The sequence below is a fragment of the Halichoerus grypus genome, chromosome 7, assembly GCF_964656455.1.
Source record: "Halichoerus grypus chromosome 7, mHalGry1.hap1.1, whole genome shotgun sequence".
NCBI lineage: Eukaryota > Metazoa > Chordata > Mammalia > Carnivora > Phocidae > Halichoerus > Halichoerus grypus.
In genome coordinates, this window is record NC_135718.1 from 151,595,539 (window position 1) to 151,623,352 (window position 27,814).

At 53.0% G+C, this 27,814-nt stretch overlaps 1 protein-coding gene across 5 annotated transcripts; it reads left to right on the forward strand.

The window, feature by feature from the left end:
* Nucleotides 1–4,918: 4,918 nt before the first annotated feature.
* On the forward strand, nucleotides 4,919–27,786 carry CFAP45 (cilia and flagella associated protein 45). Of its 5 annotated transcripts, XM_036091438.2 has the most exons (13): nucleotides 4,919–5,024; nucleotides 7,864–7,981; nucleotides 10,052–10,177; nucleotides 12,586–12,722; nucleotides 14,551–14,695; nucleotides 14,992–15,162; nucleotides 16,234–16,412; nucleotides 18,234–18,363; nucleotides 21,290–21,436; nucleotides 22,946–23,059; nucleotides 23,659–23,852; nucleotides 27,000–27,224; nucleotides 27,588–27,786. In XM_036091438.2, the coding sequence occupies exons 4-13, from the start codon at nucleotides 12,706–12,708 to the stop codon at nucleotides 27,664–27,666; spliced, it is 1,401 nt and encodes a 466-aa protein (XP_035947331.1). In that variant the 5' UTR covers nucleotides 4,919–5,024; nucleotides 7,864–7,981; nucleotides 10,052–10,177; nucleotides 12,586–12,705; the 3' UTR covers nucleotides 27,667–27,786. The 5 variants fall into 5 exon arrangements, with proteins under 5 accessions (XP_035947331.1, XP_035947328.1, XP_077934602.1 ...); XM_036091435.2 differs by lacking the exon at nucleotides 7,864–7,981 and having other exon boundaries at nucleotides 4,931–5,024; XM_078078476.1 differs by lacking the exons at nucleotides 4,919–5,024; nucleotides 7,864–7,981; nucleotides 10,052–10,177; nucleotides 12,586–12,722 and adding an exon at nucleotides 12,744–13,802.
* Nucleotides 27,787–27,814: the final 28 nt, after the last annotated feature.

Below are 27,814 nucleotides of genomic sequence, written 5' to 3' on the forward strand. Positions count from 1 at the left end.
TTGGGTGGGAGCCAGATAAATAGATCCTGCACCTGCCCCCCCAAATCTTAAAAGTTTCTATAGAGGCCTTAGCTGGGTTCAGTCACATATACTGGCCAAATGTTCTCAGTGCCACATCATTATCCAAGGCTGTGTCCTTGGAGCAGCCTCTGGGAGTGGCAAAGCCAAGTGGAACCCGCATTCCAAGGACAGAGTGGGGCTGAGGAACCTCTGATGGCCTGGGTCCAGGTCACGGGTCAACCAGTGGTCAGGTCTTTGATGACCTCCCCCAACAGCTAGATCATACCATTTGTCTTTCCCTGTCTGACTTACTTCACCTAGCAAAATACCCTCAGGATGCATCCATCTTATCACAAATGGCAAGATTTCATTCTTTTTTTAATGGCTGACTAGTATTCCATATATATATATATATATATGTCACATTTTCTGTATTCATTCATTCATCAGTGGACACTTAGGTTGTTTTCATGTCTTGGCTATTGTAAATAATGCTTCAGGTGTCATAGAAGAGTGTATATTTTTTTGATTTAAGTGTTTTTGTTTTCTTTGGATAAATACCCACAAGTTGTTCGCTGGATCATATGGCAGTTCTCTTTTTAGTTTTTTGAGGAACCTCCATACTGTTTTGCGCAGTAGCTGCACCAATTTACATTCCACCAACAGTGCAGCAGGATTTCCTTTTTTCTACACCCTTTTTTCTACCCACTTGTTACTTCTTGTCTTTTTGATACTAGCCATTCTAACAGGTGTGAGGTGATATCTCATTGTGGTTTTGATTTGCATTTCCCTGATGATCAGTGATGTTGAGCCAGTTGTATATCTTCTTTTTTTCTTTTTTTAGATCTTTTTATTTATTTATTTGAGAGACAGAGACAGAGCATGAGCAGGCGTGAGGGGCAGAGGGAGAAGGAGAAGCAGATTCCCCGCTGAGCAGGGAGCCCGATGCGGGGCTCAATCCCAGGACCCTGAGATCATGACCTGAGCCAAAGGCAGATGCCTAACTGACTGAGCCACCCAGGCGCCCCCGTTTGTATGTCTTCTTTGGAAGAATATCTACTCAGAGCCTCTGCCTATTTTTAAAGTGGATTTCTTTTTCTTTCTTTCTTTCTTTCTTTCTTTCTTTCTTTCTTTCTTTCTTTCTTCCTTCCTTCCTTCCTTCCTTCCTTCCTTCCTTCCTTCCTTTCTTTCTTTCTTCTTTCTTTCTTTCTTTCTTTTTCTTTCTTCCTTCCTTCTTTCCTTCCTTTCTTTCTTTTTGCTTGCTTGCTTGCTGTGGAGTTGTAGGAGTTCTTTATATATTCTAGCTATTAACCCCTTATCAGATACATGATTGGTAAATATTTTCTCTCATTCAGTAGGTTGCCTTTTCATTTTGTTGATCGTTTCCTTTCTTGTACAAAATAAATTCATTAATTTTAAAGTAAATTTTCTGTTCTTTAACACATACATTTAAAGTTGATGGAAGAAGAGAATGTACTCTTTTTAAAAGATTAAAAAAAAATTTTAAGTAAACTCCATGCCCATCGTGGGGCTCAAACTCATGACCCTGAGATCAAGAGTTGTATGCTCTACCTACCAACTGAGTCAGCCAGGCGCCCCAAAGAGGATGTACTCTTGATATATGTCCAAATCTGTTCACTCTCATTTGTATTATTTGAATCTTCAAAGAAACTTTCCAAGATCGGTTTAGAAAGGCATGTTCAAGTTGTATCAACTTTTTGAATAAATATTTTTGCATTTTGTTTTTTGTGTTTCTCTCCCAAGCCTTTGAAAATATGTTACAGATCCTTAAAAGATCATTGTTACCTAGCAAGGTGTGGTAGGCAGAATAATGCACCACCTCTCCTCCAAATATCTACCTCTTAATTCCCCAAACCTCTAAATATTTACCTTACATGGTAAAACGACTTTGCAGTTATGAATAAGGTAAGGATCCTGAGATGGGGAGATTCTCTTGGATTATCCTGGTGGGCTCAACCTAATCACACGAGTCCCTAAAATCAGAGAAACTTCCCCATAGAAGGAAATGTGACTTGTGTAGAGTGCTCAGTGCTGTAATGTTACTGGCTTTAAATATGGAAGAAGGGGGGTGTGAGCCAAGGAATATGGTGGCCTTCAGAAACTGGACAAAGTATTCACCCTAGAGCCTTTGTAAGGAATGTGATCCTGCTGAGAACTTAGTTTTAGGCTGGTAAGAACTCCAGGACTGGGAGATCATAAATTTGTGCTGTTTTGAGCAACTAAATTTGTGGTAATTTGTTACAGCAGCAGTAGAAAACTAACACACAAGGCTTGAACAGTTTTTAAATGGAAAGACTGTCTCATTATACTCAGAAGAGTTCAAGTGGGCATGTGGGTTTGAAATTATCTACGAGAAGAATGCAAAAAGGAAAAACCGTATCACTGTTAGAAAAACAGAACCGTCAACAAGTTTAGGTCCTCTGGAGACAGCTTTTTCTCTGGTGAGATGTATAATGTGTTTATAATTATATATGTTGCATTACTAGGTCTCTTCTTGGCCAGAGAGAACTTCCGTTTTGGCCAGGCAGTGATAAGAACAGAATCTGCACTTACAATTTTATACAATAGGAGGGTTAGAATTTATTCATGGACTGGCTGCTGGCTTTTTCTTCTTCTTCTTCTTCTTCTTCTTTTTTTTTTTTTTTTAAGATTTTACTTATTTATCTGACAGAGAGAGAGACAGCGAGAGAGGGAACACAAGCAGGGGGAGTGGGAGGGGAGAAGCAGGCTTCCCGCTGAGCAGGGAGCCCGATGCGGGGCTCGATCCCAGGCCCTTGGGATCATGACCTGAGCTGAAGGCAGACGCTTAACGACTGAGCCACCCAGGCGCCCCTGGCCGCTGGCTTCTTAAAAAAATTTCAAACTTTGTTTTTCTTCCACTTTGCAAAGCCTTCTGGGGTCGGGCACCACAGCACATGTTCCCACAGAGAATGTGGCCGGCCTTTTCCCGTCCGGACCTCAGCTGAGGTGGCCGGTGGGCAGCCGGAGGGAGCGTCCCAGGCGGCCTTGCTGACAGCCGCACAGAAAGCAGTAACACAACGAGACAGGTGATGGGGAACCACACAAACATGGAATCCAAAATAAATGGGGAACATTTCATGGAATCCAAAATAAATGGATCCCTAACTCAACTTACTTTTGCAAATCTACAAACCACATGGCCAAGCAGACACGCAGCCAAGAGGCCTGGTGATTGAGCCTTGTAAGGGGCTCAAGCACTCCGAAGGCCCGAACCTTAAGGATTGGGAGCTTTGAGGTCAATTCAAACAAAGCCTGGCAGGGGGCTCCCTTACCTGGCACTCTGTCCCCCACTCCTTCCTGCCTCGACTTTAAGACCTTGCCTTCAGAGAGGCCGCCTGGGTTGAGGAAAGAACACCAACTTTTGAGTTTGGACGGTGACCCCTCTTGGCCTCAGTCTCCTCTCTGGTGATGGGGATGATTTCACAGAGATGCGGCTGAGGATTCGGAGGAACACTTAGGGGAGCATCCCATCCACAGCAGGCTGCTCACCTCGTTGTCCCTCCTTCCCTCGCCTCACTCCCAAGCCCAGAGGATTGTGCTCCCCCTTCAGGCCCACGGGGCGTGGTAGCTGCTCTCACCTCCCCCTCGGATCCCACCTCCCACACTGTGGCCTCCCAGCCACCCTTGTCCCGCCCCTGTGTTCTTTTGAGGATCCCAAAGGAGATAAGGCTGGGAAATCCAGAGAAGGAATGTGAGGTCTGCTGGAGTTAAGTCCTTTTAAGAACAACTGGAGGTGACCCAGCTCCCTTCCTCCATCCCCTGGGGCTGTGGACAGCCCTCGGTGCCCCCAGCTCTGCAGACCGTCCAGCCCTGAGTGCGTCTCAGAGGCAGCCAGTGGCTCTGAGGCACAGAAGTCAAGCTGCAGTGAGCTTCCGCACGGCGGGCTGCGAGGGACTGGGGAGGGGTCCGCGAGTGGGAGAGCAGGATCGTCATCACTGCCTTCTGGCCCGAGCTCAGCTCATCAGGGCTGGAGGGGAAAGCGTCCTCGGTGCGTGCAGAGGCTTGGCGAGGCGTGGGGCACGCAGGCTGGGGGGTCAGCTCAGTTTCGTCCCTGCAGGTTGGGAGGTATGCGGGCCAAACCAAATTGGGAAAATCATAAAACTCCTAAGAACTCTTCCAGAACAGTCCACGCAAACTGGGAAGCGTTAAAAGGCAGATTTCCTAAGGCCAGTTCCGTAGATTTCCATTCAGATAGTCTATAGGGCCTGCCTTTTATTTTTATTTTATTTTATTTTTTAAAAAGATTTTATTTATTCGACAGAGAGAGCACAAGCAGAGGGAGAGAGAGGGAGAAGCAGGCTCCCTGCTGAGCAAGGAGCCCGATGTGGGACTCAATCCCAGGACCCTGGGATCATGACTCAGGTCGAAGGCAGCCACTTAACCGACTGAGCCACCCAGGCGTCCCAGGCCTGCCTTTTATTTGTAATAAACTCCCGGGTGACTGAGCTGGAGGTCTGAGGAACTGCTCCTGAAACTGCACACACGTCCTCAAGGCGGGAAGTACTTTCTGTGGTCTAACCAGACTGTCCTGTTGTGAAACTTGTCTCCTCTGATCCAGGGTTGGCGGGCACCGCCTGGGCAGAACTGGCAACAGGAACCATGGTAACCAGGGGGTGTCCCCGGGCCTGGCTTTTGCAGGAGTGCCCACAGATGCGTCCTGGGCCCGTGCCAGGCCCTTGAGGGTTCGGGTTCCGACCCTACGGTCCAGCCAGAGCCAGAGTGAAGAGCCGGGCTCGCCGGCGGGGCTCAGTCTTTCGGGGGCGCCGTTCCCAGTCAAGGGAGGGGCTCGGGTCCCCCCGATCGCTGGACGCCGCGTGCTTCCGCGGGAACTGAGGGGCGGGGCCGGGGTGGGCCCAGGGGCGGGGCCGCGGCGTGCACGCGCGCTCTCGTTGCTATGGTAACGCATCAACATCCAGCGCCCAGGCTGCGGGGTGGGTAGCAGAGGCGGCGCAGGCGCAGAGCCAGGGCGTTCGGCTGAGATGGTGAGGTCCCGGGAGCACCAAGGAGGGGGGCCTCATGTGTCCTGAACTGGGTTGGGGTGCTGAGCGGGAAGAGCGAGGCGTTGGGGAGGGCAGAAAATGAGTCAGGGTCTGGGGTCAGGAAGGCCCAGGGGCAAAGAAGACATGCCTAGAAGCAGCAAGGGAAGTCCCGAGGAGGGTCCACGGGAGGAATTAGGGGTGGGGTCGATAGGGATTGAAAGCGCGGAGGGGTGCTAGCCCGGGAGTTCCGGAGAAAGGGACGTTCTCTTCCCTCTCCTTCAGGCTAGAGCCTCCACGGGCTGGGGATGATGGGCGGTGATGTGGGTCAACCGCAGGTGAGGAGGCCACATGCCGGGTTATAGGACCTGCTCGGCCACTGAGAGCAGAGTGACAAAGTCACCTAACGTCCCTGAGCCTCAGGTTTCTCTTCTGTTGGTGGGGCCTTGGTTCACTCAGTAGGGCTCAACAAGTATTTGAATGAATGAATGGGTGGGTAGGTACCAGGTTTGAAAGGCCCTGGAGAGGGATCAGGTGTGCTTTGGCAGGCCTGGGGTTCCCTAGGGTGGGAAGAATCCCGCAGTGGTGAGGGTTGACAAGGACACCAGGCCTGGGAGGAGCTATGAAGGGGTGTCTGGGTTCCAGTAAGGAGGGTGTTGGTCCCTGAGGGATAAGGCAGCGGGACAGAGGATAGTCATTGGAGCCTCAGGGTGTTGGAAATAACCTTAGAATTTCTGGGGCACACCAGGGGGCAGAGATGATGCCCCGGGTATTCAGTGGACACATTTCGTGCCCATAGGTCACACTGCTTTTCTAGGGCTCAGTGGTTCCAATTCAGGGTCCCCAAGTAGGGATTTCAGAAGAGCTTTGTTAATTATATGCAAACAAGTCTCCAACAAAGAGCGGTCCCCAATTTCTGGGGACTCCCTGTGGTGTTGCGGTGCGGGTCCCCTTTCACGGATCCGTTTTATCAGGCTTAGTCATTCCGGGCTCTCCTCGGTGCTTCATAAGCACAAGGTGTGTGTCCGTCTGTCTGTGATGGCCTAGCATTGCGTCGGGCCTCCCGGCAGGCAACTAAGAACACATAGCAGCTCTCACTTCCTTTCTCTCCGGTTAAAACTATTCATATTTTCCAGTGCAAATTAATCAGTGCATTGCACTTAGGCTAGACTTGTGGGCTTTAGTGTAGTCAGATCGGGATTCCCTGCCTATGGGCCACTCGGGGCAGGGGTCGGCCTGCTGACGGAGGCCTTCTGAGATCCCCCGGACAGGACTGGGCCTGCAGGCACCTTTCAGAAGCAGTGGGTCGAGTTAGTGATCTCCACTCTTCTGGCAGGCTGTGTGTGTGTGTGTGCGTGTGTGCGCGCGCGCGTGTGTGTGTGCGTGTGCGTGTGTGTGTGTGTGCGTGTGCCGCTCGCTAGCTTTTGAGAGTGTTTGGAGGAGTGGGGAGAGGTGCTGGCGGCGGCGGGGAGGCTGGGGCTCACGATGAGGCGGATTTCCAGGACTCTGCCAAAAACAATGAATAACACCATCCTCCAGAAAGAGGCTTGGGACCTCAGTCCTGACTAGGATGCCACCTTCAGATGGCATTCCGCTGATGGCCAGCCTTGTCTCCCATTTGAGGAAAGAGGTGGCTTGAGTGCATCACTCTGTAAAAGGCAGCTGCCTGGGGCAGGTGCATCCTCACCTTCTTGGTAACCAAAGCCCACAGAAAGGGACATAGAATCGGGCTGAGCACTGGAAGCTTGCTTTGCCGGCCCGTGATGAACCTACATGCAAAAGGAGAACTGGACGGCAGGGTGAGGAGGATGTCCAGGAAAGGACGCAAAAGGTCTTCGTTCCGTTGACGGGTGTTAAGGTTACGTCAAGGAAACCCCACAGCTGTCCGCGCCACCCCCGTACCAGCTTCTTCTCACCGGATTTGGGCTGAACGTACTGGATCGGGGACGTCCGATGCTGCAGTTTTTAAGGGCTACACTTCTGTGTTCAGAGTCAGCACCAGCCCCACGGCTAAGTTTGGTTTTCAAATAAATACAGTGTGTTACCTATAAAAAGAGTTACCTCCTCAATTGCAGAAAATCATTCACTGCGAGAACCATCTGAAGATAATGTTCATCCAAAATTTCTGTTCAACATTTTTTTGTGAACATTCTTTCAATACGCACTCGGGGTGCACACCCTTCAAACAGACATTTTCGCAGGAATACTCACCTGTGCCTTCCAATCTGGTTTCTTCAAAACCTAATACATTATAGAGACTGTCCTGTGTCAATGACAGAGTGAAAATCATCCGATTGACCAGCTAATCTTTTGGCATCGGAGTCTCTCCCCAAATTCCTAGTGGCGGCCAAATTCCTGTGGTCCTGGGGTGGGAGGGTATTTGAAGAGAGGGAGTCGGCTGGGTCAGCAAGAATGGAAACATCCAAGTGGGACTGGCATCTTTATCTGTCCGCCCTCCTCATCTCCGCCCCTGGAACTAGGCACTAGACAGGCTTGTCTCTGGGCGCTGCTCACCCTCTTGGGGATATTTATTTGGTCATGCAAGAAGTCAAACCAGCCCTTCACTTCCTAAAAGAGCCTTTTGGCTACTGTCTCGACCTAGAGGGCTCTAACTTTCCATTTCTGCTTGGTTCTTCATTTTTTCGAGTGCTGTTACACAGTGACCTCCCTAATCCTTCTTGTTGTTCTTGGCTATGATGGCTGGGGCTTGTGGCTTCAAAGTCAGCATTTCTCCAGTGAGGTTTCTCAGCCACCCAACCCTAGAGAGCTCAGAGCTTCCCTCTGCCCTGCCCAGTGGCCACTTCTCTGTGGTCATCTCTTTTCCTTCCTCTGTTCTGACTTCTAGGCTCTGACAGTGGAGCATCTCATGAGCGGCTTGCTCTTGACCTGGGTGCCAAGGGCACAGGAAAGAGGCGACGGGGTCTCAGCCCTGGAGGAACCTGTCGCCCGGTGGACACCTGAGGGTAAACGGCAAACCTGCAGGAGCCCTTGAAAAGAAACAGGGGAACACATGCAAAAACAATAATAATACTTTTCATCTGTCTTCCAAAGCCCTGTCACTACGTTATTTTCCACAGTGATTTGGAAGATGTGGAGTCGGGGAGTGGCGCGGAGTCAGGCGTGTTCTGGGGAAGCTTCCAGTCAAGCCGGCCTGCGGCCCGCGAGAGGCCGCCTTGCTTGCTTTCATTCATTCGGGCTTCCTCTAATGCGTGTCGCACTCCTCTGATGTGCCAGGCACCACACCTTTTTCCTTACTTAGAGGCAGAACTCACACCATCCCTGCTGGTCCGGTACCTTCCACCTTTCCCCTCCCAATGCTTGCCCTCAGTCCCACCTACTGCAGGTTCTTTTCATTTCCTCTGCTTCTATTTTTGGTGGAAAGGGGAGCAGTAAGCCTTCCGAGTCTGTTATTAGGCATCCTTGGGGCTGCTATATTTACCTTCTAATAAACCCAAGCTTTCCTGCTTTGCTGTACGGGGCTGCCTGAAGCTGTAAAGGGAGGCCCCCACCGTAAGCCTCCTGCCGGCTGGGCCAGGCGGTGAGGAGAAGGGAGGGCACGCACAGCCCTGCGCGGCTGGAGAATAATCGCCTGATTTAGCGGGAAAACCCGAGGCAGGTGAAACAGGTGCTGCCGAATCTGGTTGGTCAGGGCGGATCGGAGAGAGCTTTCAAAACACATTGTCCAGGGCTTAGTGACCTGCAACGACGGGGTCCTTCTCCCTGTCTACCCTGTCCTCTTGACGGCTGCTGATTCCCAGGCTTGGGAGACCCCCAGTGGGTAGCTCATGCCGCCGAGACATCCCAGCTTAGAGAACTGGGGGACAGGTTGGCTCCTCCAAAGGGAGATTTGGGTCAGCTTTAGAGTAAGGTTGGAGCCGCCCCCAGTCCTGGCAGAAGTCACCTCCCGGAGACAGACTCCTCTCGGGGCTGAGCTGGGCTTTGGGGGGGGAGGTTGTACTAGTATTGGTAGTTGTAGGCAGCAGAGCCGGAACTCTGACTTAAGTACGAGGGCATAGAGGGGGGTGGATTTCGGGGAGCTCCCCGCCTGGGAAACTGTGCGTGGGAAACGGGGACAAAGGGAGGCACTGCAGCTGGAACCGGAGCCCAAATCACCACCCAGAGCGGGTCTGGCAAGGCCCCTGGATGCACCGTGGCATGCCCAGCCCCGGCAGCTTTGTGGGGTGCTGCCGCGGGTCCTCACCACGCTGCCTCGGCCAGAGCTCCCCCGGGCTCTCCGGGCACAACCAGCTCCCCTCCATTCCGGCTCAGGGGATCCGATGGGTGCAGCCGAGGCCCTTTGCCCAGGCTCAGAAGGAGCGTATCTGGTGTTTTTAGCGTCTACAGTCGGAGATAGGCCTTATCTCAACTCATTAGATGAGGAATTCTCCCCAAATAGGAAGACACTGGCTGGTTAAAAGTGCATGCCTTTGGGGTCCCAGGAGTGAAAGCCATGAAGCAATCACTCAGCCTTCATCCACTGAACTTTACTGGGCACCAACTGTGAGCCAAGCAGCGGGAAGGTGCTTTTCCATCCTCAGTGTCCTCTGGTCCCCACCATAACCTTGGGAGCTTGTGGGGACACGGAGGATGTCAGATAGCGGTGTTAGTTGTGAAAGGGGCTCAGAGCTCAGGCCAAGAGGCTTGGAGGTGGGAGAGGATGCTACCTTTCCGGAGAGGCCTCACAAGACAGTGTCCTTGTGGGAAACTGGGACCAGGATGACGATGACGTCCTCTTGCCATCCCCACTTCCTTCCTCCTCCCTTCTGTACCACACGATGACCTGGCCATCTTCAGTGTGGGGACGAGGAAATGCTCCTTCTCGCGGAGCTAGCGTGCCTGGCCCCTGCCCAGACGCCCCCCTGCTTCTGCGGGGTGTCTCCTACATTTCAGGGTTTAGCCGGTGCTTCCCCTCAGTGGCTCCCCCACATGCCTACCTGCTTCTCCCTGGCACGGGCTGGCGAGGTGTTTCCCTTGCCCAGGGTCCAGCCGACCGCTTGGTACTGACGACCCGGCCTTTCTGCCTCTCCCTGCAGCCGCTAAGCACCACCGGCGTCCTGAGTTCGTCCTCCACCACTTCCAACAGGTCGAGGAATAGGGCTCGCTACCGGACCAGAGCCGTGAGCTCCGAGGTGGATGAGAGCCTCTTCGGAGGGGTCAAGGTAACCGTCACCCAGCCCCTCCAGGTAGCTGGCCCTGGGAGGCAGTGACCAGGACTGGTGTTGCTCGGGATGAAGCCAGTCACCCAGATGACTCTCAGAGGGAGACCCGAGCAGCCGGACGCTGGCATCTAGTGGGGCCCCTGTGATCAGGGGTACCTGGCCCCTCCACCCCTGCAATCTTCACATCTGCCCTGCATTTAAAATCTGTTGTGATGTTGAGGGGGGCTCTGCTGCAGAGAGCAGGTCGTTGCCCAGTGAGTGCCCCAGGATGAAGATGTGTGAGGGCCACGGACCGAGCTCACAGACCCGGAGCAACATATTGCCCCTCCATCCAAGAACAGCATCAGAGAAAACCACAGATCCTCCTCTCCCAGTTGCTCAACTAACAGGGTTCATTAGCTTTGGGAAATCCCGAGCAGGTCTTCCTGTGCAGGTGTCGTCCCCGCTAAGAGGCCGACAGCTTCTTCTGTGTAGAGAAGGAGAGCTAGCGAGAGCATGACTTGGAATATTCTTGGTACATGGGAAGTGCAGCAGGTGAGAAGGAAGAGAGGCAAGGACGGAAGGAGAATGGGACATGGAGAGAGGGCAGTGAGAGACAGAGGGACAGAGTAAAGGCCAGGAAAGATGCCAGGAGTGGTGTGAGTGCTGGTAGGAACACCTGTGCATCCGGCAGGTGGCGGGAGCCCAGCGGATGTCTGTGCTCCTCGCTGTCCTCATTGTGAACTAAAAGGACTCTCCAGGGGCGTCTGGGTGGCTCAGTCGGCTGAGCGTCTGAGTCCTGGTTTTGGCTCTGGTCTGATCTCAGGGGTGTGAGATCAAGCCCACCGCCCCACCTCCAGCTCCGTGATCTGTGATCGGTGATCCGTGATCTGCGATCCTCGGGGAGTGTGATCCGTGACCCCGGGGAGTCTGCTTGGGGCTTCTTTCTCCTGCTGCCTCTGCACCCCCTCCACTTGCGCGTGTGAGCGCTCTCTCTCTCAAGGAAATAAATAAATCTTTAAACAAACAAACAGGACCTTCCAGAGGGTTCGAGACAGGCACCTTTCTCCATTTATTTTTTTCTGATTTACTTATTTTTAAGATTTTATTTATTTATTTACTTGAGAGAGACAGTGAGAGAACACACACAGAGGGAGAAGCAGGCTCCCCGTTGAGCGGAGAGCCCGATGCTGGACTCGATCCCAGGACCCCCGGGATCACGACCTGAGCAGAAGGCAGACGCTTAACCAGCTTAACCAGCTGAGCCACCCAGGCGCCCCGCCTTTCTCCATTTAGAAGACGGCCATCTGCATCGGTTTTCCTATCCACAGGGACAGAATCGGAGGAACGCACCCTCACTTACAGACAGGTTTTGTTTTGGGCCCGTGGGGTGATGAAGGGTTTGGAAATGGCTGAGTTCTCCAGGAGTCGTCCAGCTGGGACAGCGGGAGGGGCAGTCAGAGAAATGCCTGTTCCTGGCCCTTTTCTTTGGCCTCCTCGCTGGGGGAGCGGAAGTCTCTGAAGCGGCAGCAGGGGGCAGAAGCGGTCCGTGGCGTGCCTGAGTCGCGCCCTCTCGGAAGCAGATGGACTGCAGGTGGTGGTAGCGCTCTGGGGACGGTCTGTGCAAAGGGCGAAGGGCGCTCAGGACCCGAAGGACCTGCACGACCTCCATGGAGGCAGGATCACGGTCGCTGCCTTCATGACAAATGAAATTCTCTCCTGCGTTCAAAATTTTCCTGAAATAAGTGCTTTCATTTTCTTATTATCTGACTCTTTCATGGTTGGAATATTTTGGAAAAAAAATCATACATTTAATATGTATGCCTTCTAATGCTGATTCCCTGACTTTCTAACCAAATTCCATGTAAACGCAGGTCTCCACCAGGCCATTTGGCCATTTCTAACCTCCTCCATATGATTTTTTCGGGGGTGGGGGGACCAAAGTAAATTAATCATAAGGAAGGATTAAAAATTCCAAATATCATGGATTGCATGAGTCTGTAACAAATCGTATTATCTCAAACCACGATGTGGGTCCAAGAGAGATCATTATTTCTTCTTTCATAAATCTTGAAGGGAGGAGAACCTAGAGACCCCAGATTTTCGTGCCTGATGGTTTCAGGTTAGGAATGGACACACACTAGCCACTCCCCTCCCCATCCTTCCAGGACTATTTGCACAAGACATGGGAAGGCCTTGTTCTCAGAGGCGCTGGTCAGTAAGAAGGCAGCCATATTCACGGGCAGAGCAGCGTACTGCTTTCTCAGTGCCCTGGAAACTCTTGGTGGTCCCGCGATCTGGGCCCCAGTCAGCCTTTTCTGCCATCGGATGGGGCGGAAGAAAGAGGGGAAGGCTGCCCTTGAAGAAGTTGGGACTGACCCGCAGGATGTGGGCTGACCAGCTTCTAAGCTGGCTTCCTGACCCCACAGCCTCAGGCCCGGAGCGACAGCCCCATTGTGGTCCTCCGAGATAAGCATGCCATTCGGAAAACCCTCACTGCCCTGGGCTTGGAAAACAAGCCGGAGACCATCCAGCTCATCACCCGGGACATGGTCCGGGAACTCATGTGAGTACCCAGGGCTCAGGGCCCTGCCTCCCCATCCCAGCCTGCACTTCTGCTGAGGACCTGTGCAGGGAGAGGGGCTATCTGATCTCCTCCAGATAGTTGAGCCCCACTTCTATCCTATTCATCTCCCCTGTTCTCTTCCTAGCTCTCCTTCCTTGGCATCTTGGCCTCTCTTGTTGCTCCCCCTCCTGTATGGATTCTTGCCTTTGCCTTCGATCCCCCGCTTCTTCTTTTCCCCTGTCTCCTGGCTGCGGTGGGACTCATGGGACTGCGAGAGGGGCCGTGCTTGGTGGGTCCTCTCTGAGCCCCCCTTAGTGCTCTTGGTAAAGAGAAATGGTCCAGATGAGTCAACTCCTTTTGGCTGCACCAAGAATCTGAAGTAAAGGGAAACTGACCAGATGCTAATTGGCCCCCTGGCTTCTTCCCAGGCTCTGAGGCCAGAAGAGGAAATTCCCCGGGGCTCTTGGGTTCCTTTGGGATTGGCTCTGCATGGCTTCCTGCCTAGAGCTGCCCCCTTGCTCGGTGCCCCTGTGGTTTAGGCCTGTAGCTCAGCAGGGGGAACAGCTGTCGCTGGGGGCGGTGGGGGGTTGGTTCCAGCTGCACTCTCTGAAACCGTCCTCCCAGCCCTGGTTCCACCCGCGGAGAACTTGAGCTCCCAGGAAGTGTCGCCTGTGTCACGAGCTGGGGCAGCACGGCTGGGTCACGGCCCCAGGAGCGCGGTCTGGTCGGCCCTGGTGGCAAACGGCCATGCATGGTCCACCTCCTGCAGCCGCTGGTGGGGCGAAGGAAGGGTTCCTTTTTGGGGGGGGCCAGATCGGTCTTGGTCATTGCAGGTCCCGGGCCAAGCCCCGGATCCACTCACTCATTCGGTCCTCCTCCTGGACTGCTCCCCACCACACACACACACACACACACCTACACACACACACACAGACACACACACACATGCATTTTATGGGATGAGGTTTCACTTCCTGCCTCAGATGGTCTGCGTCTCCTTGCCGTGTCCCTGTTAAATGGCCTCACCCAGAAGCAGCTTTATTCCCGGCCCAGGCTGCTCCTGCCGCCTCCACCTTCAGTGTATGTCATTTGTTTGTAATCATTATAATTAGCTATTGGTTTGCTGAATGTGCTGGGCGGCTAGGAGGAGAGGTCCGCAGACATGCTTCTGACTGTTGTTGATCAGAGATTTTAATTAATATTTAGGGCTCAAAGCTTCTCTCTGGGCCGTTTGGACAGGGATGCTTAGGTTTCTCACAGCATCCGTTTCAACCTTGTCTGGCGTCCCCCCTGCCCTTTTTATGTCATCCTTGAGGAATAAGCTATTTTTAAAGTCCAGTTCACCAGCGTGGTTTTGCGCTCTCCCTCTGGGCCCAGCCGGGGGCTAGGCGGCCACCAGGGCCGGCAGAGGCTGCATCCTGGAGGAGTGCGTGGTCCGCGCACAGGCCGTGCCCGGGGGTGGGAGGCACAGCCCAGGCCGTGACAGCAGAGTGCGGTGGCCTCCGAGGAGGTCGGCTCTCGGCCTGGTGGGGGGATTGGCCTATGTGCACATGAGGGGCGGGGCAGGGTCTCTGATGGGTGCACCGAGAAGGTGACATGCACACTAGGCCTTTCAGCAAAAGCCCTTAAAATGTCTCTGCTTGGCCCATTCCTCACCTGGGACCCCTTCTCCCCAGTGGGCCGGTGGTGCAGCGGGCGGTCTCTCCCACCGTGGGGTGGCATCGTGGGACGCCAGCAGTGATGAGGGAGGGGCGGAGGGCCGAGCACCTGTGGTGTGGTGCTGAGAGCTTCCCGCTCCTCTCCACTGACTGTTCATCCCCTGGGGCAGCGTTCCCGCCAAGGATCCCTCTGGGGAGTCCCTCATCATGAGCCCTGAGGAGTTTGAACGCGTCAAATGGGCATCCCACGTGCTGACCAGAGAAGACCTCGAGGCCAGGGAGCAGGCCTTCAAGAAGGAGAAAGAGGCCATTGTGGTAGCTGCCCTCCCCGAGCCCTGATCTCTGCAGATGGGAGGGGGGAGCTCTAGTCTGGGGGTCCTGGAAGGAGGCGTGAATGCGCGCTTCATGGAGACCAGAGACGTGCTAGAGTGGACACCAGGTGTGGGAACAGCTGGGGGGCGGAGGACGGGTGAGGAGGAAGCCAGGCCGAGAAACTTCTGGGTTCTGCTAGCACGACGGGTGAAGCCACCTTGAGGGTCCTCCTGGGTGGCCTGTGGTAGCCGGGCCAGCGCCCAGGGCAGTCCCCTACTGATCCAGACTGTCTCCCGTAGGACGCGGTGACCAAGCGCAAGAAGATCATGAAGCAGAAGGAAATGGTGTGGAGAAACAACAAGAAGCTCAGCGACCTAGAGGAGGTGGCCAAGGAGAGGGCCCAGAACCTCCTGCAGAGAGCCAACACCTTGCGCATGCAGCAGGAAGAGGAGCTCAAGGACATGAGCAAGGTGGGGACTTCGTTCCTCCCCTCCTCCCGCCCTCCTCTTAGGCTCTGGACGGCCTCAGCTCCAGATGGACTTGGGGCAAGGAGGGGGTGACGGGTGAGGGGCTGGTGGAGGGGGGAGTTGCTGTGGTCAGAGGGAGGACTGGCCTTGCCACATGCTGTCCGTGTGACCTTCAGCAAGTCACTCACCCGCCCTGGGCCTCATTTTCTTCATGTGTCAAGCAAGAGTGGTAAAACTACTTAGCAGGGTGATTCTCGAGGTGAACTGAGCTTTGCCAAGTGAGGACCTGCCTTCCCTTTCTCTCCTGCCGGGAAACGGGCTTCTCCTGAGGAGCCCAAAGGGCTTCCTTTAGCTGAGAGCATGAAGACAAGAGGCTCGGGTGGATTTTTTGTTTCTCATTTGCATGTGGTTCACGTCCCAAGCACACGAACACCGCTGACTCCCAACCCCGTCATCTATACTTCTCTCCCAGGTTGATCTGTCCTCATGCCTCCTTTTATTTTCCAGAGCTTTCACTTGGTCGTTCTTATGGAAGGCTGTCCCCTGATGTGTCATGTTGGGCTCTTCCAGCTTAAAAAGTCTAGTCGCTTGGCCTCTGCACGAGTGTTTCAGTTTCCCTGAGAAGTAGAACAGAGGGCCTAATGTTGGGGTTCATGGGTCCCTAAGGGGGACCTTGAACCTCTGAAGTTTTATGGAAATTTTATGTGTATGTATGCAAGTGAATCTTAAGGAGGACAGAGCCCATTGCTTTCTTCATATTCTCAAAGAGTGGTCCATGGCCCCCAAAACACGAAGACCCAATGCCCTGAGAGGTACTAGTGAGGCTTCTCCTTGCATAGGCTAGCACTCTTAGGAGCCAGTCAGTGTTCGCACAGAGCTACACTCAGGGAAGGGTGAGCACAGGAATGCTCCTCCTCTCCCGGGCTTGCGCGTGGCTGTGCGCGGGTCCGGCACGCTCAGGAGTGCCCTGCTCCCATTTCTCCCCTCCAGCTTCCACATCCCATGGTGCATCCCTCCCCGTCCTTGTGCCTAGACCTGGTGCCACTGTGTCATTCCCCCTCCGCCCCCCTGCAGATCATCCTCAATGCCAAGTGCCATGCCATCAGGGATGCCCAAATCCTGGAGAAGCAGCTGATTCAAAGAGAATTGGATGCAGAGGAAAAGCGGTTGGATCAGATGATGGAGGTGGAACGACAGAGATCCATTCAAAGGCAGGAGGAACTGGATAGGAAGAGGAGGGAGGAAAGAATCAGGTACAGCGGTGGTTTTGGCATCTCCCTCCCTGTCATTTCCATGGGTCTTTAGGTCCCAGTAGCCTTGCCAAGAGGGAACAGAGGAGAAATGGTCATTACTACCATCTATTATGATCTCAAAACCTTATGATGAGATTCATAGAACCGCAGAGCTTCTCAAAGCTGATTCCTCAGATCATAACAGGTGCTTCACAGTCTGGCCCCAACGCAGCCTCGTTTCCTAGCTTTTCCTGCCATCCCTCTGCGGTTCCCCGTCCCCCAGCACGCCTGGACTCCTCACGGTTTATGCTTTTGTTGTTCCTCCTGCTTTGAATACTCTTCTCTTTCCTTTTCCCTTGGAAAATACTTTCTCTTCCTTTAGTATGTGGCTTTGCTGTCCCTCCACTGGAAAGCTCTATCCCTTCAGCAGGCAGGCTCCAGGGCCCCTTTCTCTGCGTCCTGCCACACCACGTTTATACTCCAGCACATGGCTTCTTGCACTGGGGCTCTCTGGCCCTCACCAGACAGCATTCCTGTCTTGGTTCATTCCTGGAGCTCCTGGACCTAGCAGAGCGCTTGGCCGGTAGCAGGTGCTTAACGCATGTTAGGGTGAAAAACTCAGTCCCCTTCCTTTTGCAGAAAAGGACAAGTAAATTTATCGGAGCAGGTTATTTACCAAATTTACCAGAGCAGGTAAAGTTACCAAAAGGACAAGTAGATTTACCAGAACAGGTAAATTATAGACCCACAGTGTCCCAGGTCTAGAACATCAACCATATAATGTGAGAGTTACCTTGAACCACACTGACTGGCTCTGCTCTCTCCCCCTCTGATTCTGTGCTCTTGAACCATTCACCTCTGTACTTCCCATAGGTAGCTGCTCGACTGTAGTAGGCTCCCTATAAATGTGGATTTAATGGCTAAGTGGCTCTTCATCTTCTGCATAAATAGCTCCAATTAAAGAAAAATCTCTGCCTCATCAGGCCACTCTAATGACCTGAGTTGGTCCTTATATTGAGCCCCAGCCTGCTTCCATGTAACTCTTTTACTCATTCCTCCTGTGTATTTCATCTGGAGTCATGAAGCCATTCAAGCGCTCCACCTGGATGGGAATCTCATTGTCCTTCCTCTCAATTCTACCCTAACCTGTGTCTTCTCTCATTCTCCCAGCCTTTACTCATACATCATGGGGTCTGGATGTTTCTAAGTTTATTGTCATCCTGACAACACATAGGGAGTCACTGGCACCAAAACGGATTATAAACTCTGGGTTCTCTGCTTTTTACTGTTGAGCAAGGGCATCGCTGAGTGGAGAGGCTTGTTCAGACCCAGGAGTGGGAGGTCTGTGGCACGTGAGATGGGGCATAAGATAGACAGCTAACGAAGTGGGTGTGGGAGGTGGGTGGGAGACAGGACACACTGGGTGCTAGCAGAGGCATGGGAGGATGGAGAGGTCCCGGGCTTTCTAACTGCGAAGCTGGCATAGGAACCTAGCATCCCGTGATTGCTCAGGGAGGGCTTGGGAGGCGGTAGGATTTCAGAAGCTCTTGACACACTGAAAGGCAGAATGTGCATTGCATAGGTGGGGTGCACTCTTGGGCAAACAAATGAAGAAGGGGAGCCTCAAGAAGGGGAGCTTGGAAGAGGAGAGGACAGCACCCTCATGACACCGGACACTCGAGAAGGACTTTGGTCTGGGCTCATGAAGAGTAGCGATGTGTAGGGGGTGCTTGTCCAATTGTCCCTGTGACACCTCCCATCTTGGGGGTTATTTGGGTGGAGATTGGAGCAGAGGAACGTGGACGTGGGTTTCTAAGCCCCTGCGGTACTTCTCACTCCTAGAGGAAGACAGCACATTGTGGAACAGATGGAAAAGAACCAGGAGGAGCGGTCGCTGCTTGCCGAGCAGCGGGAGCAGGAGAGGGACCAGATGCTGGAGTACATGGAACAGCTCCAGGAGGAGGATCTAAGGGTAACACGCTGGACAGATAATGCCAAATTCCACCAGCAACAGCAACAAAGCTCTCCGAGATTTGGGGGTGTCAGGGTGTGGACTGATTTTCTGTCAGGCATGCTCATTTCGCAACACCATCGCCATCAGTTTTTATGGCCTTGTTGAATGTTCATTTGGCTGTGGCGCTATACTGGGGGATGAACAGGGACTTGGACAGATTCTGTCCCTGCCTCCCGGGCACTTGGGGTCCGAGACCAACACATCCGTGGGCATGGACACAGAAAGGAAATATACAGCTATGTGCATTGCACACATAAACATAGGGATGTTTAATAGTCTTCCCGCACCTATTTAGGGATGTGATACACTTTGTAGATGTCTTAGCTCTGTCTTAGGCTCAGGCTCCCTGCTGTTCCCTCACTCCAAGTACACAGCATCCGAACGTGGTTAATTGTGTGGAGGAGCCAAACCTTTTTTCTCCGTTAGTCTAGGTAAAATCAGTAGGCATATCCATTGCAAAAGAAATGATGACATACCTGCCCAAAACCAAGTAGACTTAAATAAACCCTCTTCTGTTTGCCTGCTCCGGTCTGTTGCAATACATAAAGGCCGCTCGCACAGTGGGGGGGCAAGGGGAGCCTTTGGGGTGTTTATTCTTTCTGCCCCCCCTCAGTTTTTTACCTTTGAAAATTTTTATTCACACAGACAAGTTGAAAGAATTGTATATATCATATCCATCCATGCTCCACCTAGATTTCATAATTGTGAATCTGCCATAGTTGTTTGTCTCTTTTGGGGGCTTATACGTATTCTGTTACTGTTAAACTCTTTGACAGCAGATATCTTGAGACTTTGCTACTAAATGGTTCAGCCCTTATTTCGGAAGAACAAAGATGCTCTCTTACCAGTCATCAGTACTGGTATCTCATCCCCTCATGAAAAATTGGAATCCAGTGATGCTGTCATATCATTTAATACTTAATCCACATTCAGATTTCCCCAAGTGTTCCAAAAATGTATTTTCAGTTTTCTTTTTTTCAACCAAGATCCAATCAAGGTCCCTGCCTTGCATTCACTTAAGCCTCTTTCATGTGCTTTGACCTAGAAGAGTTCTCGTTCCTTCCTTCCTTGATTTTCTTGGCACTGGTATTGTGAGGGACCCAGGCAAGTTGACTTGAAGTGTTTCCCCCATTCTGATCTGTCAGATTATTTCCTCATGGTGTCATTTAACTAGTGGGACCTGTGTTCCTGATTTTTTTTTCCTCTTTCCCCACGTTAATGGACGACTGGGTTGTCATCCCCCAGTGATTTGATGATGGTTGGAACCAACGAAAACAACAACCTGAAAAGTAAATAAATAGGCAAAGAAGTAGGTCAATGCATGATGGTATATATGTCCTAGATCAGTGTTCAGCAGGTTTTCTCCTTGTGCTGGTCAGTGGGATTAAATAATGGGTACCGATGCAGGCCTAAATCTGGTGGGAAGCAGGTAGAAAGGAAAGGAAGAGAGGGAGAAGGGGAAAGGAGTGGAGAGTCACTGGGCCAGGTGGGGAAAAGCGGGGTGAGTGAAGAGGTAGGCACGCGGAGAGTGAGGGAATGCTGGCCGCCGTGACTCACGCTCCACAGCCGGGTGGGAGGCGGTGGGTGCTGCGCCGATCTGGTGCAGAAGGCGTTCCGGGAGGCCTGGACGTGGCTGTGAGTCCAGCTCGGGGAGAGCCAGCAGGGTTGTCTTGGATGAGTCAGGGCAGAAGCTGGGCTGAGAAGCAGCTGGAAGTCTAGGGTGGGGCATAGCCTTTGAGGGATGGAGGGAGCTGGAAACGGTGTGTGTGGGGAGTTGTTGGGTGGAAGAATTTGAAGGACAGAGCTGGAGATTGGTGGGAGGATATGGGTAGGCCAGCTGCATAAGAGTCTACGTTGGGACCTGAGAATGTGCTCGCTCCGATCTTCAGGCTTTGAAAGGCTCAGGCTCCTTCCTTAGAAGGGATCTTGTCACTCAGGGTCACACTGGCACCCTGTCCTCCATCATTCATTGTCTTTCTCTGTGTCTACCATTTTTTCCCCCTTTTTCTCCCATGCCACTCACTTTGGTTCCCCCTTTCCCTGTTTTAGTTGATTATTTGCTGTTTTCCTCTCACTGGGCTACACATATTGCCAGGGAAGACAGGAAGTGTGACATGGTCCCCGTCCTCTGGCAGGGACAGGATGAACACACAGGAATGAATGGGGACCTACAAGGCAGGGCCTAACCAAATCCCAGGAGGTGTGGCACCGTCTTAAGTGCAGAGGGGATTCAGAAATCAAGAGAGAACTGGAAGTTGGGGCAATCTTCCCGAGAAGATTGGAACTTTAATTTAGAAAGACCAGGTTTCAAAATTCTGGCACTGGATTTTGTTAGCTGGATGGCCCTGGACAAATAAATTTGGGGCCTCAGTGTCTTCATCTGCATGAGAGAGAGAACAAATTCTACCTTTCAGGGTTTGGGGATGTATTTGGGTTTCAGAGATAGGCTATATAAAGGGCCCAGTGAATAGAAAATACTCAATTAGGGCAATACTTTATTATTTCAATCATCACTATGGAATAGAGACCAGAAGCTAGGGTTTGACGAAGAGAGGGAAATTGAAGGCAGGAGAAAAGACCAGCAACAATGGGTAGGACTTCTCATGACATGTGGGAGACACCGGGGAGAATTTTAAGAGCCTCCACTTCCCCGAGAGTGTATAGAAATCATCCGAGTCGGGGCTGCCACCAGCCACGTGGGTGCAGACTGCAAAGAGGCCATGTGGCTGCGAGGGGTCATTGGTGAGGCTTGACCAGAGGCTAGCGGCGGCAGCTGGCCTGCAGATGGGGCACGAGCCCCTGCCTCTGTGTCTCTGTCCTTATGGGCCAGTGTCTCCGGGTCTTGTCCCCTTCTACTTGGAGGCTCTTTTCCTTCTGATGGCAGGACATGGAACGGAGGCACCAGCAAAAACTAAAGATGCAAGCTGAGATTAAGCGCATTAATGACGAAAACCAGAAACAGAAGGCAGAGCTGCTGGCTCAGGAGAAACTGGCAGACCAGATGGTGATGGAGTTCACCAAGAAGAAGATGGTAGGTTTCTGATGCCTGGGACTTCTGGCCACGGGGAGCGGCAGGCCTGAGATCTAGGGGACTCACGACAGGAAGCCATGTGTCCATTCCAGAATTCATGTCCTTCGTTCAAGGGACTGGCTCCTTCTTCTCTTCATCTTGGCCACTGGTTCATTAATAGAGAGTAGGCTGGAAGGGACACCCAAATTAGGATGTTATACCCTTGTTAACATCTTTGATTAGAAGTTGGATGAAGGTCAGGTACAAACTGGGAAGAAAATGAAAACTATTGGGGAAAGGAAAGTTTTTGTGGATTCCTCATGGAATGCATAATTACATCCCCAGTGACCACGGGTCACCTGCCCCATAAATTTCTTGTGAAAATTCCTGTATTGGGCATCCTGTACTGGGGGCTAGATTCTGAGAGTAGAGCTTCTCCCACCGCTGCTGTGGAAGCTGTCAGCATAAATGCAACGCGGGGCAGAGAGTGACCCCGCTCATGGTGACGGGGAGATGCTGCTCATGCCACGCGGACTCACTCAGGAGCTAGGCTGAGTAACGGAGTGATTGGGGGCAGTGAGGAATGGGGGTGAAAAAGCTTCTAAGCCCAGTTTAGATGGAGTGGTGGTCTCTGTTCTCGCAGCTGGGGCTGCCCCGTTAGAGCTAAGGGCAGAGATTGGTTGTGGATACCTCCGGAGTTCCCTACCCTGCCATCTAGTGCGAGGTGGAACAGAGACCAGCTTTGACACACAGCCCCTGTGCACAGCCCACAAGTAGGCAACTCACTGGGCTGCCCAGGAGTCTGGGCGGGTAGAACGATGGCTATGGAACATTCTTTGTGGGAACGGAGATCACGTTTCCACCCAGCTCAAGCCATTAGTCTCATGACTACCCAAGAATGGTAGTTGGGAGGCTGGGTTTGGGAAGATTTTAGGGCTATGTCTGTTCTTCCAGTGAAGTGGCAAAGGGAGCTAACTTTGATGGTTCACTCCTTGCGTATCTGCTAACCGCAGTGGAACTGCCCAAAGCATGGTTGGCCATTTGCCCAGGGACTAATGAGATAACTTCCACCTGCTGCACTTTACAAGACAGGCAGGGTGCCACAGTTGTTACTTGCAGAAACGTGGCCCAGTGGCCTTGCAACTTAGACATTGTCTGCAATACAGTGGAAGGAGCATGAAGGCTGGGCTTGGGATACCTGCGTTCAAATCCTCTTTGGTTGTTGACTAGCTATGCGATATCGGGCAGGACCCTTGATCTGAATGAATGTCAGTTTCCTCGTCTATAATACCTGTCTCATGAAATGTAGTAGGGGCCCTCTGGGATCATATAGGAGGAAGCATTTGGTAAACAATGAAGGATTTTGCAATGCTAATTGACTTTATTCATGCATTGCTAGTTATTTTGCCCTACCTTAAAAAGAGTCAGGGAGTGATATGGGAGATACTGGACAGACTGTGGCAGGGACTTTGTTTCTCTGCAAGGCTGGGGCAACGGGAGCTGCTCTACAAGACCTTTTCTTCCTGGCAGGCTCGAGAAGCAGAGTTTGAGGCTGAGCAGGAGAGAATACGGAGGGAGAAAGAGAAGGAGATCGCCCGTCTGAGGGCCATGCAGGAGAAGGCCCAGGATTACCAGGCAGAGCAGGTACCTTCTTGGTCTCGGCTTCCTTGGGGCTCCCCAGCTCCCTTAACTATTCCCTTGACAGCCTGCAAAACCAACCTGACGGACAGTGATGCGGAAGCGGGTGGGGCGTGCAGGTTACCTAGACTTGAGTCGTCTGAGGGCTAAGGGGTGAGCTGCCCCCAGTGCTTGCAGCAGTGAGGACTGCTCAGGGCATTATGTGCTGAAGGTTCAAGAGAAAGCTTTTGGCTGCCACGTAAAGAACTTTCAACTGTAACTATCACTGAACTGTGTCACCAGGGGAACTGTGGCATCTCCATCATTAGCAGTTTTTAAAATGAGAGGCGACTGTAGGACCGCCTGGAGGTGTTGGAGGTGTAGGGAAAGAATTGGGATCGGCGGTGGGGGAGGACAAGCCAAGACCCCCCAGGGTATCTTCCGACCAGAAAGTTCTACAAGATTCCATGTACGCTTTCCCGCAACTGTCTTGCTGCCAGAGAAATGCACGGCACTCCTCAAAGAGGGCTGTGTCAGAGTCTGCAGTCGGGGTCTTCCTAAGGTGCCCGGTCAGTTCCGAGGTCGGTTTGCACCCTCGCGGGTCTCCCCACCTTCTCCTTTCCCAGGACGCCTTGCGGGCCAAGCGCAACCAGGAGGCTGCAGACAGGGAGTGGCGCAGAAAGGAAAAGGAAAATGCGCAGAAGAAGGTGGAGACAGAAGCCAAACTGCGCAAAAGCCGGTTGGAGCAGGTGGCTTTCAAGGAGCACACTCTGGCCGTTCAGGTGCAACGGGACCGGGATGAGTTCGAGAGGATTCTTCGGTAGGTGGGGCTGGGCACCTCGGCTTCCTTTCCTTGTACTGTGGCAGGGATGGCCCCTACTGGGCGGAGAGGACTTGCTGGCCTGTCCACAGACAGATGTGCGTTCATCTTGCCTGGGATGGCGGAGTCATTCCAGCTAGATGCAGAGCTGAAATGCGCAAAGACAAGAACTGAGAGCCAAGAATTTTCTGATTAGGGATTTGGAAGACTGCACCTTGACGTAGCTAAGGAATTGGGTGTTATCGGGATTATTTGTCCCGGAGGATTAAAGGTGTAAGTAAAAGTATGTGTCTGGTCCCTCTGCCCTCCCCTGCCGCCATGTCCCCCTGTAAGTTAGGGATGAAGCTGCAGCCGGGAGGTCTAGGAGAGACAGAAAGAACTTCAAACACCAAGGTTGTGGGTCACTGGGGAAGAGCCTGGGTTGGGGGCTGGGGTCTTTGCCATTCATTTGATAAATATGTTTTAAGCACATAAATTCAAGACTCTGTGCTGGATGCTCCGGGAGACATTAGAGGTGAACAAAACGCTGTCCTTGCCAGTTCATGTGGGAGGATGTGGGAGACTCATATTTGGATGGACGTCACCTATATTTATCCATCTTGCCTGCCTTGCCAACCCTTCATCCTTTTATTTTTGTTCCCTTTTGGCTCAGTGAAAATTCCCACCCATAAGTGGAAGTGAAGTGTTCACATCTGTCACTTTCCCCGCCCTGCGTCCACCCCCAGAGCTGCCGGCAGCCACAGCTGCTTTGGCGTCTCTCAGTCAGATCTGCCACCACCAGACCTGGCCCCGGGGGTGTTCCCCTGGCACTGTTCTGGACAAACTGGGAATGACTCCTTTCTTGCTCTGGTTCAGACTCTGTAAGATCAGAAGTTTTCAAAGGAAACAAACAAAACAAAATTGGAATGGGGGGTGTAGATACAAAATAACAGAAATTATGCTCAGGTAAGTGGAGAGTCAGTGGTGCAGCCCGGCTTTCTGGTCTACCTGCTCTCGGTCCTTGGCACCGCCCCAGGTACTTGCAGACCAGACCTGGGCCCCCACCCAAGACCCACCAGCCAGAGGCAGAGCAGACCTGTAGGAATCTCTGCCCTTGTCAGAGCCAGGTTCCTGGTCTTTTATTGGACCGTGGGCCCCCAGCCTGTCCCCACCAGCTGTGGTGCCCTTTGGCTCCGTAGCTTTGCCTGCCCACAAGGGTCGTGCTATGGTCTCTGGAAACCTGCTGAAGGAAGCGGCTTCCTTAACAGCCCCACAGATTCCGCCCCTGGGCTCCAGACTACCTCTCAGATGTCTGCCCTCACCAGCCTGTATGCCCTTGGACACCTGTGTGGCCTTTAGCAGGCACTAACAAATATTAATGGGAAGAAATTAAGGGTCCTACTTCTGCCACTGACCCATTTGTCCCTTCTTGGCTTTGTTTGCCCAAAGCATGTGCACTAGCCAGTTATTAAAGTGAGACCAGCCCTTTGGAGACGTTCAGCTTCACCTGATGTTCTAGGTTAGCATCTAGACCTGCTGTCTCCAGGGCCATGTGACCACCAGCGCGGGTGTCTTTTAGCGCTAGGAGCGTCTCTGCTGTAGCCAGCAATCCAACTTTTCCTCCTTCAAAAGCAGGACCTCGTCGATGGCCTCTGTATGTGCTTCCTGCTTCTGGAGAGAGGGATGCCTTTGTCCGGGAGCCCCCTGACTAAGCAGAGATAGCTGACCTACCCTACCCGGTGGCTCTCAGAAACACCCGGGAGCTCACATAAAGTCCTGGGCCCGGGCTCCACCCCCACAGATTCTGATGTAACTGGTCTGGGGTGAGGCCCTGGGCGGCAGCAGGTTTTGGAAGCTCCCGGGTGACTGTAGTGCAGTCAGGCTCCAAGGTCACGGCTATAACCCTATGAAGTGACCAGGCTCGCCCCATTCAGATTTCCAGCTGCCCAGGGGCTCCCTAGTGACACGTGCAAGCTCCCGTTTCCAGCCTGTTTTGCCTGAGGTGAAACAACAGAACCCCATTCTCTGTATAGGAAAATACAAGGGCAAGGCGAGGACGTGTGGCTTCTTGCTATCACGGGGGCGTCTGAGTGGTTGGGGTTGGAGTATAAATGGAGAGGGGTGAGGAAGTCGGCAGGTGTCTCCGGGCAGACCGGGGGGCCCTGTGGCAGCTGCAGGTGACCGCGGGTGTGCGGGAGTTACCGAGAGTTGAGACGACACCGGTGTTTCTCGGGGCCGGGGAGATGGCTGGCCAGAGGGAAGTGAATAAGTGACATGGTGCTTTTCGGAGCTTTGTGGGGCACCAGTGCCCTCAGGGCAGGGAGCAGGTGAGAAATCCCTGCCCAAGATGATTTTACACGTTGTTCTCGTTTTTGGTTATGTCGAGAAAGAACTAAGATGACGGCTCAGGGTGGCCGAGCTCAGGGCTTCCCCTGAGATGCGAATACATTTCATCTGAGGTTTTTTGGAGCCTGTCTGGCCCACATTGGCCGCTTTCTCCAGGATATCAGGGCCCGTGAAAATCCCCTTGCGAAGAGGCTCCTATGAGGAATCTGGAGAGCTGGAGAGCTGGAGCACTAAGAGGCCCCAGGGACAACTCCTTCCTTCTTCCAGCAAGTAGGAGAGCTAGCTCTACCAACACCAGCACTTGTCACTTCTGAGTATCCCCTTTGCAGTTTTGTTAATGTCATTAGTATTGTTCGTGGGAAGGAAGAAAGGGAGAGAGAGAAAGAAGGATATCTTAGAACCAGCTAGAGAGGAGCTGTGCATCGTTGCAAAAGAGAAGGTTGGAATAAAATAGCTTCCAGTGGGTGAAACCCTGAGTATAGGCCAGCTACATAATTTGCAGGGCCTGGGGGATCCCTTGTTCAAAAAATATTAAGAATTTCAAAACGGTGACGGAACAGAATGAAAGCAAGCACGGGGCCCGTCTAAGCATGCCCCTGACGTGGAGTGCCCACGGCGCCGGGCCTGGCTGAGGAGAGGGGCGGCATGCACGGAGGCGGCCTGGAGGCTGGTCTCTGAGCCTCAGAAGAGGGTGGGAGTGTGCAGGGCTGTGGTCTCTGAAGCATGTTCCCTGGAGAAGCCTTTCCAGAAGGCTCCCTCAGTGCCTCTCCTCGCTGGGCCAGCTCGGCCTAGTCCATTCGGCAACCGGTGTCCCCCCTCCAGGGCTCAGAGAGAGCAGATTGAGAAGGAGCGGCTGGAGGAGGAGAAAAAGGCCACCGGGCGCTTACGGCATGCCAACGAGCTCAGGCGCCAGGTACGTGAGAACCAGCAGAAGCAGGTGCAGGACCGCATTGCCACCTTCGAGGAGGGCCAGCGCCTCAAAGAGGAGGCCCAGAAGCGGCGTGAGCGCATTGATGACATCAAGAAGAGGAAGATTGAAGAGCTGAGGTGCGCTGCAATCCCTGTGGCCCACCTCCCCTCCCCCTCCCCTTCCCCGAGGGCAGGGCGTGTGGGAGTCAGGGGCCCGGAGGGAGGTGGCAGGCGCTCTGGGAGGGCCCTTTCTCCTGACTAAAGGCTCACCCAGGTTGTTGCCCCCTGAAGGGGGCTCCCGCTGAAGGCTCTGGGACTGGGGCTGCCTGGCTCTGTGGGAGCTCCGAGGCAGGGGGCTAGAGCCTTGAGGGGAATGTGTTTGGGGGATGGATTGTGGGAGCAGGGGTGGGGGTGCGGGCCCCCCGGTTCCGGGGCCTGCTTCCTGCTGCCTCCTCTCTGGTCCCATGCCCCCCTCACACCCGCCCTGTGTCCCCCCTGCAGAGCCACCGGCCTTCCTGAGAAGTACTGCATTGAAGCAGAGCGCAAAGCTAACATCCAGCCAGCCGCCTCTGTGAAATGAGGGGAGTCTCCGTGTCCCCAGGGGTGCCTGCAGGGGACAGGCTCTGCCCAGTCTCTGGGCACCCATAACTGCCGCTAACCTAGACATTTTATAGTTACAGATTAAATTTATTCCACTTCATTAAGCAACAGCCCAGCTTTCTTGGGGG

Coding starts and splice junctions, on each gene's coding strand:
- CFAP45 (XM_078078476.1), top strand. CDS start 13,474: ATGGTCCACCTCCTGCAGCCGCTGGTGGGGCGAAGGAAGGGTTCCTTT. Junction 14,696..14,991: donor AGGAGAAAGAGGCCATTGTG/GTAGCTGCCCTC, acceptor TGTCTCCCGTAG/GACGCGGTGACCAAGCGCAA. Junction 23,853..26,999: donor GAGTTCGAGAGGATTCTTCG/GTAGGTGGGGCT, acceptor TCCCCCCTCCAG/GGCTCAGAGAGAGCAGATTG.